This window comes from Dromiciops gliroides, chromosome 3 (assembly GCF_019393635.1).
Source record: "Dromiciops gliroides isolate mDroGli1 chromosome 3, mDroGli1.pri, whole genome shotgun sequence".
Lineage (NCBI taxonomy): Eukaryota > Metazoa > Chordata > Mammalia > Microbiotheria > Microbiotheriidae > Dromiciops > Dromiciops gliroides.
In genome coordinates, this window is record NC_057863.1 from 4,554,259 (window position 1) to 4,566,553 (window position 12,295).

A 12,295-nucleotide genomic window follows, 5' to 3' on the forward strand; every position below is an offset into this window, starting at 1 on the left:
ATTTCCCATTCTTAGCCATCACCAGACTTTGAAGTGGTATTTATTGGCCAAAGTGTGGTTTTATAGCCCTTTTGGGCAAAGCTCCAAATTGCTCTACAGAATCACTAAATCAATATGCAACTTCACCAACAGTGCATTAGTGTCTCACTTTTCCAACATTACCTGTAGATTTGTCATTTTCCTTTTCTGTCATAATTAGCCAATCTGATATGTGTGGGATGGTTACTCAGAGATCTTTTAATTTGCATTTCTCTAATCAATAGTGATTTCGAGCATTTTTTGTATGACTGATTACTTCAAATGAAAATTACTCATTTATATCCTTTGACCATTTATCAGTGGGGGAATGGTTCTTATTCAATTTTACATATTCAAGAAATAAAGTCTTTATCCAAGAAAATTGCTATAAATTTTTTTCACAGTCATATTTACTATGTATTCCCCTCCATCCTATCATCTCCCTGTTTATTGGCTCTCTCCTTTCACCCTGTCGATTTTCAAATATGTTTTGCTTCTAACTTTTAATTTCCCAATCCACCCTCCCTTCTAACCACACCCTGCTTCTCTCATTCCCTTCCCCTCCTACTTTACCATAGAGTAAGGTAGATTTTTACACCCAACTGGGTGTGTATGGTATTCCCTCTTTCAGCCAATTTCAACAATAGTAAGGTTCTGTGGTATTCTCTACCTCCTCCATCTTCCCCTCCACCATAAAAGCTCTTTTCACACCTCTTTTATGTCAGATAGTTTATTCCATTCTGTCCCTTCCTTTCCTCTTCTTCCAGTATATTCCTCTTTTTTACCCTTTTTGGTTTTTTTAGATAATCATTCCATTATATTCAACTCACAACCATGTCCTCTGTCTATAGATATGCCTTCTAATTGCCCTAGTAATGAGAGTTTTTAGGAGTTACAAGTATCACTTTCCCATGAAGGAAGGTAAACGGTTTAACAATACTGAATTTCTTATGATTTCTCTTTACTGTTTACCTTTTTATGATTTTCTTGTATTTTGTATTTGAAAGTCAAATTTTCTATTCACCTCTGGTCTTTTCATCAAGAATGCTTGAAATACCTCTATTTCATTGAATATCCATTTTTCTACTGAAGGATGATACTCCGTTTTGTTGGGCAGGTGATTCTTGGTTGTTAATCCTAGCTCTTTGGCCTTCTGGAACATCATATTCCAAATCCACTGATGCTTTAATATAGAAACTGCTAGATTTTGTGTTATCCTTTCTGTGGTTCCATGATATCTGAATTGTGTCTTTTTGGCTGCTTGCAATATTTTTTTCTTGACCTGGGAGCTCTGGAATTTGGCTATAATATTCCTCTTCGTTTTTGAGTTGTTATTTTCTTCAGTATTCTTTGTGCCACCTTTACCAAGCTGTTGACATTTTTAATGCTTTTCTTGCATCACTGTCATTTTTTCTTCCCAATTTTCCCTCTACCTCTATTACTTTTTAAAATCCCTTTTGAGCCCTTCCATGGACTAAGACTAATCCATATTTTTGTTCAAGAGTTTGCATGTAGCAGTTATGACTTATGTTGCCTTCTTCTGACTTTGTGTTTTGATCTTCCTTGTCACCATAGTAATTTCTTAAACTTGGACTTTTTCTGATGTTTGCTCCTTTTTTCTTATCTATTTATTGACTTTTAATCATATTCTTAAAGGGGCTCTGCTTCTAGAGAGGAGGGGGCAGTGTCCCAAGCCTCAAGTTTTACGTATTGCTTTTTTAAGAGATAATTATGGGGATCTGTAAGTTGCTTGTTTTTCCAAGGTGGTATGATCTAGGGACATATGTGTTTACTACTCTCCTGGACTGTGTTATGGTCTGTAAATGACCACAAGCACTCTTTTGCACCCTGGAACTCCAACCAAGGACCCAGATCCCCTGTGGGCACAAGCTCTGGTGTGCTAGTGCTTCTCCTTGCCCTGGGACTGAGACCCAGGACTGTGATCCAGATACAAGTATGGAATGTTCAACAGAATATTGACTCTGGCACCAGCAAAGGAGCCCCTGTAATCTTCTGACTATCTATCTGACCCTCTTACCATCTGTGGGCTGACAGATCCAGAAACCACCACTTCCAAGGGGCATGACTGTTACAGAGAAAAACCAAAATCAATCATTTCTGAAAAGTTTCAGCCTTATTGTTGTGGTGTTTATTATGTTTTGTTTTGTTCTTAGAGATTTCATTGTAAAGACTCTCAGAATGAATGAAAGCAGATTTAGAGTGAAAAAGTCTGGCTGTGTATTCTGGCTGGCCAGTGCAGGTGAGCATTAGCATTCAGCCTTCATTTCTGCCACTGTAAAACTCCTAAGCTCAGAAATGACTCGTTGGTCAAGGGAAAGGTTCCGTCTTGGGGAGGTAGCATGGAAAGAGTAAAAGGGTAGAAAGACTTGAGTTAGTTCTTTAGTTCTCCTTCCTGGGCCTCAGTTTTCTCAGCTGTAAAGTGGGGGGGAGGCTGGATGAGCCAATCTCTCTCCCATGGGTCCCTTCCAGCTGCCATCTACATCTCAGCCAGCTTGGCCTGTTTCATGGTTCCAGAATCCATCATTCTGTCTTTCACCTCTGGTTTTGTACAGGCCGTTCCCCATGTCCAAGATGCTTTTCTGTTTCACTTTGGCCTCTTGGGAGACATGGATCCCCTCGAGGTTCAGCTCAAGGGCTGCCTCCTGAAAGAGGCCTTCCTGGATTTCCCCAGTTCTTTGAGTTCCCCTGCCCGAGTGATATCTGTATTGCCCTTACACAGACACAGATACACAGACACACACACACACACAGAGACAGACACACACACTTTCTGGTTCACAGATGACTCAGAGAACTCAGGAACTCTTGTCATGAGACTGGTACCTACTCAGTCAGATTCTCTGTGTCCTTCCTGCATCTGCTTTTCTAATCTAATCCAATCCTGTGAAATTTGCTTTCTGCCAAACACTGCTCTATACAAAGACTGCAATGAAAATAGCCCAGACCTGTAAGGAGGGTATAATACAGAAGGGGAAAATGCAGACAGGCCAGAAAATACAAAACATAAACAAAGTGAATGGAAGGCAATTTCTGGACTGTGGGCAGGGGGTAAGAATAATTAGAAGCATCAAAAGAGACCTGTTGGCCAGAACATCTGAGCTGAGCCTTGAGAGGCACAGGGATTTCCAGCAGGCAGAGCTGAGGAGAGAGGGAGTGAGTGCAAAGCTGTGGACATTAGAGATAGACCGCTGTGGGGCAGAGGAAATAGGCCAGTTTTTCTTGGATAGTGTGTGTGTGTGTGTGTGTGTGTGTGTGTGTCTGTGTCTGTGTATGTGTGCATGTACGCACATGCTCTGGTGGGAGATTTACTTAAGATCATTTTGGAGAGAGAAATTGGAACCAAACTGTAAAGTACTTTAAATGCCAGCCTATTTTCCCTCTTACCCTAAAGGCCATAGGGAGCTAGTGAGGCATTTGAGCAGATGAGTGACACAGTATCAGTGTTCTCCGTTTGGGAGCTGTGTCAGTGATGGCTTAGGGAGGGGCACCTTGTAAGATAGCTAGGGCACTTGCTTTTGTCTGTATGAGTCTACACCACACCTCAACTCTCTAAGCCTCCCAGTATGACTATTTAAAGTCCCACCAGGCTCAGAGAACAGTTGTTTAAAATTCTATTTCGTTAATCCATTGTGTGGCTCCATCTCTTGCTATTTGTAATGCTGACATTGGCTCCCCCTGTCCTTCCCCCATTTGGTTTGAGTCTCAGACCCCAGGTGCTCCCTGTTCGTCAGACTTTTAAGGAAGTAACTCTCTCCTGATGCTGTGATGGCTTTTTCCAAAGGCTTCCTAACATGATATGATGAGCTATAATACTCAAAATGGGGAAACATTTCTGAACACCTCCTGAGCTCTTTGAGTCTAACAGAGATGCTCTGTAGACTGAAGACAGCATCTCCCTAGAATGGCAGACTATAATGCTGCCTGTTTAGTTTTAAGTGGAAATGCCTTTTGATACTCAAAGATGGTCCATCCCCCTTTCCCTTCTTCCACCTGTATAAGAGGGAGATTAGTGAGGTAGAAATAGCCTTTTTTTTCAATAGAAGACTTGGTATAAATTTCCACTTCTGAAACTTACTGTGTGAGTCTCGGTTTGCTCATCTGCAAAATGGGATTTATGACATTTGTTCTACTTTCTTTGCACAGTTGTTAGTTAAACAGCACTAGGTTTTAAAATGTACTAAACAGGTGGTACAGTGGATTAAAGCATCAGCCCTGGATTCAGGAGGACCTGAGTTCAAATTTGACCTCCAATACTTGACACTTACTAGCTGTTTGACCCTGGGCAAGTCACTTAACCATCATTGCCCGGAAAAAAAAATGAATGAATGAATAATAAATAAGATGGACTAAACAAAGGACTTGCCTAGAAGTACAAGGCTCTCTCCTCACTATGCCCTGAGGCTTCAATGCAATCCAAGAATAATAATGAGGGTTTATATTATTCTTTAAGGTTTACAAAGCACTTTACAGGTATCATCTCACTTGATCCACTCAACAACCCTGTGAGGTATATGCTATTATTAATTCCATTTATAGATGAAGAAATTGAGGCTGAGAGGTTTAATGACTTGCCCAGGGTCACCCCGCTAAGCCGCTGAAGCTGTTTGCCATTAAGCGACCTCTTGTGGCCAACAACCATAATTCAACAAATACCAGTTAACCTACTTGAGGTGATTCTGCGGGTACAAAAACAAACCAGTTCCTGAACTCCAGGAGCTGCCATTCTCCTGGTGGGGAGGGCCTTCTAAATACCCAGATAATTAAATGCACAATATATACTGAGTGATTGCAAGAAGAAGGTAACACTAATGTTTTGGGGTGTTAGCAAAGTCTTGTGCAGCAGGAAGGAAGGCTGGGCTTTAAAAGGCAGACATGTGAGGAGAGATTGCACAGAGGTATGTATCAGGGGTGTGTGTGTGTGTGTGTGTGTGTGTGTTTGTGATGGAATGTCACTCTAAGAAGGAACATGGTGCAGGCCAGTTTGTCTGGGGAAGCAAGGTAGCTAGCAGAGGACAGAGCACCAGATAAGAAGTCAGGGAACCCTGAGTTTGAATTCTGCAGCAGATACTTACTATGTTACCTTAGACAAGTCACTAAACATACAGCCTGCTTCTTCATCCATAAAATGGAGATAATAACACCTACCTTACAAGGTTATCAGGAAGATAAGATCAAAACATATGCAAAGTGCTTTGCAAATCTTAAAGTCCCATGTTATTGTTAGCTTTCATCACCATCATGATTAAGTATTTGTTGTTGTGGAGTCGTTTCAGTCATGTCCAATTCTCTGTGACCTCATTTTAGGTTTTCTTGGCAGAAATACCAAAGTGGTTTGCCATATCCTTCTCTGACTCATTTTACAAATGAGTCACTGAGGGAAACAGTGAAGTGACTTGCCCAGGGTCACATAGCTACTAAGTGTCTGAGGCCAAATTTGAACTCAGGAAGAGGAGTCTTCCTGACTCCAGGCCCAGTGCTCTATCCCAAGGGGCACCCAGCTGCCATTACCCCAACATTAAGTATAGTAAATATGAACTCAGACTAAATGGGTAGAAGGTGCCTAGTTTGTGGAGGTCTGTGTGCAAAGTGCCAGTCAGCAGTTTATCTTGGAGGCCAAGGGGGGAACTGAAGATTTGTGGGCAACGATCTCATCTGTGTTTAAGGAATATCAGCTTGGCAGCTATGTGGAAGATGGATTAGAAAAGGGAGATCACACATGCAGGGAGACCCATGGGGCAAGTGCTGTGATCATCTACGGGAGAGGTGACCAGGGCTTGGACTGGGGAGGGCAGGGAGCCTTGGAAGCTGAAAGTGACCAGCCCTGACTTTGTATGTCTGTATGTCCTCAACATTTGGGGTTTGTTGTTATTATTTGGGGGCCCCTTGGTATGACATCTCATTTTATCCCCAAAATAAGTGCATATGAAAGTATTTGTACCCATAAGTGCTAATAGAGATGTGAATTATTGCTATTCTATCTATTTTGCTTTCCTCTTATGTTTCGTGAAAAAAATAGAAACAGGGGATGGGAAAATGACATCATTTACCCAATTGAAGCCAAAAGATCTCAGTGAACCCATCATGAGTACCTGTGAGCTGCACCAGCACCAGCTCAGGCCAGGATGCTGAGGAGGGAAAAAGGGTCAGCTTCTCAAACTACCCTGTATCGAAATACTTTGTATTTATTTCCATTGATTGCCTTTATTTTTGTTCCCCATGTGCATATATTCATGCATATGTATATGTATATTCTTCTTTTTTTTTTTTTTAGCGAGGCAATTGAGGCTAAGTGACTTGCCTAGGGTCACACGGCTAGTGTATATGTATGTTCTTGTATATAAACCTACATATAGGCAGGCACACACCCTTATCTTTCCCATTAGAATGTAAGCTTCTTGTGAGTAGGGACCTTTTCATTTTCTGTATTTCTATCCTGGTGCTGAGCACTTAATACGTGGTATATATAACATTCTTTTTTGTTGTTGTTTTGATTGTTTTTTTTTTGTGGGGCAATGAGGGTTAAGTGACTTGCCCAGGGTCACACAGCTAGTAAGTGTCAAGTGTCTGAGGCTGAATTTGAACTCAGGTCCTCCTGAATCCAGGGCTGCTGCTTTATCCACAGCACCACCTAGTGGCCTCCCGATTTTGTTTTGTTTTTGTTTTTTGTAAATATAATGTTCTTGTTCATCCTTCATTTTTGAAGAGGACCAGTGACCTCATGAGTTGCTATCTTGACTTGGGAATGAATTGGATTTAAATGAAGCTGAGCTTCACAAAGCTGGCAGCCTCACTCTCTCTTCCAGAGTCATGGAACTCCACTGGCAAGACAAAAGTCACTGGCCCTGAATGCGGAGAATGGCCTTGACATCTTCAATGCCTGATCGAGCACTAAACTGCCGCTATGGCCTGGACACAAAATGTTCTCATCCACCCATTCCACCAGGGGAAGCCTTCACATGCCTGGGGTGCATGCTACAGCTTCTTGGAGCCACAGGTGAGAATTGGGTGAAAGATGATCACTGAGGTGGGTGAGCAACCCTCAAAAGGACTGGCAAGACCTCACAGCATAGATGCTAGTACTCCCTGAACACCCCCACACCCCACATGTGAAAGAAATGCTTCATTGATGGAATGATTTTTTAATAATCAGTCTTTTCTTAGGTTGGTCCCTTTGCCCTGAATGCCCTCATTACTTCTTCTGCTTATCCAGGATACACCTGTTATTCAAGACCCAGGTCAAAGTCTTACTTTCTCTAATCCAGCCCATACACATCTCTCCTTTCTCTCAGAGAACTTCAAGTCAGCATTATTTACGGGATTATTATTATTTCTTAGGTACTAGGGGCAGGTTGGGGAAGGGCTAAGGGGGACAATCCCTGCCCTCAGGTAGCTTATATTCTGCTGAAAGGAAACAGTGTACAATGTATGGTATAAGGAGAGGAGGAGGAACTAGACGTGTGATTTCATTGGCAGAGGGAATTTATAGATAAGGACACTACTTTTACTAGCACAGACCACCCACAATAGCTAATGCGAGGAGGAGGAGGAAAGACTTTATCAACCAGAGGGCTAGTGAAAGATTGGTGGAGGCAGAGATATGGAGCCTACCCTGGTATTTCAGGCACAGAGGTGGGTGGAATGTCAACTGTGGTGAACACTTCCTGCTGTGGGGGGAGGGGGAAAGTAATTGGAATCTGTCTGAAATGAACATTTCATTGTTCTCTTCAGGGGAGTTTGGTTAGTTGCTCCAATTAGCCTGAAGTTTCTGGGAGATGGTGGTGGTGGTGCAGAGTGCACTTGTGCTTTCAAGGTTCATTATGTTTGCACAATTTCATTTGCCTATCCTAAGAACCCTGTGAGATAGGAACAAAGATAAAGATGAGGAAATGGAGTTTCAGGAGCAAATTGACTCCTCCTCTGTTAGCAGGTAGCTGAGGTGGGCTTGAACACAGGTCCAGACCTCTCCTTGGCATCCTATCTTATCTCTATTGTCTGCCTGTAGGACACCCCTGGGGCAGAGCTAATCCAGAGCTCTATTCTGGGGAAGACCAATAGATCTTTGTGGATGGATGGCTGGATGAATCTGGAGATGGCATTCCCTTGTGTACCTCCAGCAGTGGGCTGAGCTGCCTGACCTTAAATTCTCTGGTTTGCTTGTGGCTGGGGCAGCTACACTTCCCAGCCGACTGCCCCAGAAAGCTGGGACTTATTCAAGGTCTCCTCTAATTTTCTAAAGTGCTTCACTCACTGACAACTTCATTATTCCCCACTTTTCAGTGTGATCATCAATAGATCCATCATCTGCTCAGACGAATTATGAAAGCAGACAATTCTTACCTTAGCATGTTCAGGTCCTCAGTGATTTGGCCCTAACCTTTCTTCCCCAGATCTGTTATACACTGTTGACCTAGAGGCCAACACAGAGTCCTTCTCCTTGCACCTCTGTAAGCCCCAGACCCTGAAAAAGCCCTGCTCTGGCTCCATTGAGATCCTACCCAAATATCATCTTCTTCCGGGAAAGTTTCCTGGACCCCTTTCACCCGATGTGCCAAAAGGCTCCTTCTCTCTTCCCTTTGGATCTTTTTTTCCTGGCAAGGTAGTACAGTAGTGGGAAGAAGTTACTTCTCTAAGCCTCAGTTTCTTCATCTGTAAATGCGGGGCTCCTGAGGCAGCTCCCAGCCCCCAATGGAAGATCCTGAGAATAGGGCTCTGCATTGAGATTGCCTTCAATCTCTGGTCTGTGGCCCAGTCACAGAAGCCCTGGGGGCAGAGCCACGGTCTTGTGTGTGTCTCTGGTCCTTGTCCAGAGCCAGGACCGAGCGAACGGTTTGTTAGTCAGTCAGCCTGCCTGAGAGTCATCCCAGGACACTCCCCTCCCAGGATTTATTTCCCTCCCTTAAGCTTGTGTGGAATACACTGTAGCTCGCATCAAGTCTAGTTCTCAAGCAGAACTGTCAGCACACGCGCCGGTTTCCACCCATCATATACAATGCTTGTGTGTTAATCTAGAGGGGGTGGATAGACTCTAGTCAGTGCACACAGTGTGTCCTGGCCTTCAAAACTAAACTGCGCATCTTTCCCAAGCACTTCTTATAGACCCTCTGGGCTTGGGCAAATCAGACTCCGTTTCTTCCTCTGTAAAGTGGAAGCTAGCCCATCTCTCTCCTAAGGTGGTGGTGGCTCCCAGGTTCAAAGGCCCCCTTACAGCTCACTGCCCTGCCCGCGTGCGCCATTGTTTGGAGAAGGCGGGGGCAGTTAGGGAGGGGGCGTAGGGCAGGGCCAGGACATCACCTCTGTTCCTCTGCTTTCCTCCTCCAGGGACTGGAGGAGGGGCACGTCTCAGTCCTTCTCTTCTCTTCGGGAGACTAGGGTAGGGGGAGTCTGCGGAGGAAGGCAGCAGGCTAAGTAAGGTCTCCTTCTGCCCCTTCGGGGGTCCTGGCTCATCCAGTGGCTTCGACCCCCAGACTCTGGGCGGAGGAAGTCCTCCCCGCCCCTTTCCTCCTCCCCCGCCCTCCAACCCCAGGGAAAGAGGCTGCTTGCGCTGCCCATTCACGACCGGACTCTGGGAGCGGTGCCCGGCCCGGCCCGGCGGCTCGGCTCGGCTCAGTCCCTGTGATTGGGAGCGCGGTCTCAGGCCGGGAGGGCGGGGGAGCTCTCCCGGCTTCCTTCCCTCCCCCGTGCCGCCACTGGGTGCGCTGTCTCTTTAAATGGTGCTGCCGTTGCCGCCGCCGCCGAGGCTGCTCAGGGCTCGCCCCAGCCACCGCGGCAGCTCCAGCAGGAGCAGCAGCTTGTTGATTTCGAGGCTGGTGAATTTCGCCGGCTTCAGACCGCACTTTCCCGGGGCAGGAGCCGGGCGGCCAGGAAGACATTGGGGCCGCGGCCGAGGCCAGGGCCCGGATTCCCACTGCTGCCGCTGCTTCTGCCGCTGCAGCCGCCGCCGCCGCCTCTGCCGCTGCTGCCTAGCACCCTGCTCCGGGAGGCGGGGAGCGGCTCAGTCTCCTCGGGCAGGTTCGGGGCTGGGGCGACCCTCGCCCACTTGCACGCTCGCTCACACGCGCACGCCGCGGCTCAGCCCCCGCCGGGAGCTCGGCTCGGGCCCCGGCGGGCAGCCCGGAGCGCGCGGGAGGGAGGCTGAGGCTGAGCCGCCGAGGCTGCTGCCACCGCCTCCCGCGCCACGTCCAGGGAGCGGCCGAGGGCCGGGGCCGGGGTCGGGGCCGGGGCCGGGCCAGGGGCGGTGGAGCTCCTAGCGCTGAGATTCCGGGGCATTTTGCATGAAGATGGCGGCTCCCGTGGCCAGCAAGACAGGCTCGGGCTCGGGCTCGGGCTCTGGCTCCGGCTCGGGCGGCCACAAGCCCGCCTTCCCGGAGCTGGATTTCCGATCGGGGGCCCGCATCGAAGAGCTGAACAAACTCATCCAGGAATTCACCAAGCACGACCAGCGGGAGTACGACGACCAGAGGGCCTTGGAGATCCACACAGCCAAGGACTTCATCTTCTCCATGCTAGGTACGGAACGGGGAGGGGGGGAGCGAGAGCCGGGGAGGGCGTGTGTGTGTGTGTGTGTGTGTGTGTGTGTGTGTGTGTGTGTGTGTGTGCGTGTGTGTGTGTGCGCGCGCGCGAGTATGTGAGTGTGTGCGCGCGCGTGTGTGCTTGCGTGTGCGCCCGCCTGAGGCAGAAACACCCGATCGAGCCAGGGAGGGAGAGAGCGGGGCCCCCCGGTTCCCCACCGCCTCTCCCTTCCCGGACCAGTAGCCTACAATGTAGTCTGTGTTTCTCTTTTCCTCCCTCCTGTGGCGCCAGCTGAGGGGGGGGGGGCCCTCTCCCCCTTCTTGATCGCCGTATTCATCCCCCTCCCGCCGCACCCCTTTGTGAACCTCGCTCTCCCCAGAATCAGCTACCGGGTGGAGTGAGGTGTTTGAACCCACCCTTCGGGTGTCCGACGGGGCTGGGCTGGCCCGGGCTGGGTCGGGCTGGGCTTCGAGCCAACTGCGGTGGGTTGGAACCGCCGGCAGGCCAGCCCCGGCTCGTGGCTATGCCGGCCTGGTGGGAGGTGGCTATGAGGCCAGGGCTGGGGCTCTGCGTAGCGACCAGTTGCTCCTGGAGTCCTGGGGAGCTGGGGCGAGGAAGGCATCTGTTAGCTGGCCTGTGGCACAGATGTAGAAGGTACTGTGTGTGGGGAGGTGTAAGCAAGAGCCCTGAATGAACCGTCCGGGGCTGGGAGGAACAGAGGCCCCTCGTTCCCGTGATCTCCGGCTGTCTGCCGGCCTGAAAGTTAGCAGCTAAAGATGAGGAGGTGACTCAGCCCCGAAGTATGTCCTCTGAGCCTGGACCCTGGCAGAGAGAAAGGAAGGGGGGGTATGTGGTACTGAACCCAGGGCTCAGACCCTCCAGCCCAGCCTCCTAGCAACGTAAATCATGACTTGTCGGGGGTGGAAAGGGATGTTCCGGTGCCTCAGCTCGTCACAGATTTGGGTGGGGTGCGCAGGGTGCTGACATTCCGCAGCAAGGGGGCAGGGTGGGCAGGTCAGGCATAGATGGGAAGGATGGGCATAAGTTGATTGGGGGGCGTCCCTGGCAGAAATCGCCTGTTGTGGAGTCTCTAGATGGAGCTCAGAGCACTCTAGAGGGCTGACTACGTACCTGGTCCCCAAATCTACCAGCGGCAGCGACAGGAGCATCAGCTGTATGCCTCAACCTTTCCTTCCAAATGCTGAACTGCCCGGGCTCTGAGATTCATTCATTCATTCATTCATAGTTCCATCGCTTAACTCCTTTTTCTCCTCACTACAGCTCCAGTCTAGGGAGCCAGGGGAATCTCAAGTGTGCAATAGGAATTATATATCCAGGGATAATTAGAGATTCTGCAGCTTTAATCATTTAGATGACGGCATCTCTAGATCACAGCTGCCTTCTTTTACCTTTATTTATTTATTGGGGGGGGGCAGCGGAAATCAACAAGCAGATGTTAGGCTTTCTGGGTGTCAAGCTCTGTTCTGGATGTGAAATCTGAACACTGGGTTTCAATCTGGACTCTGCTCCAAGCTGTCAGTGCGACCTTGGGAAAATCAACTCAACTCTCTGTTTCCTCATCTGTAAAATGAGAGGGATTGATGAGCCCCAAAGGTATCTTCTAGTTCTTACAGTGATCTACCATGTTAGGAACTGGCCTGCACAGTGTTTGGGAAATACATGCTGTTGTTCTTTTATCATCTATGGTATTTTGAAGACTTGGTTCTCTTAATCTCTCTCTCTCTCT

At 48.0% G+C, this 12,295-nt stretch overlaps 1 protein-coding gene across 1 annotated transcript in view; it reads left to right on the forward strand.

Moving 5' to 3' along the window:
* Positions 1–10,180: 10,180 nt before the first annotated feature.
* The window catches only part of MB21D2 (Mab-21 domain containing 2), a gene marked incomplete at its 5' end in the record, with an annotated part of 107,016 nt that continues 104,901 nt past the window's right edge, over positions 10,181–12,295 (forward strand). Inside the window, 1 exon segment of the mRNA XM_043993303.1 lies at positions 10,181–10,545. Coding sequence (XP_043849238.1) covers positions 10,181–10,545 — 365 coding nt within the window.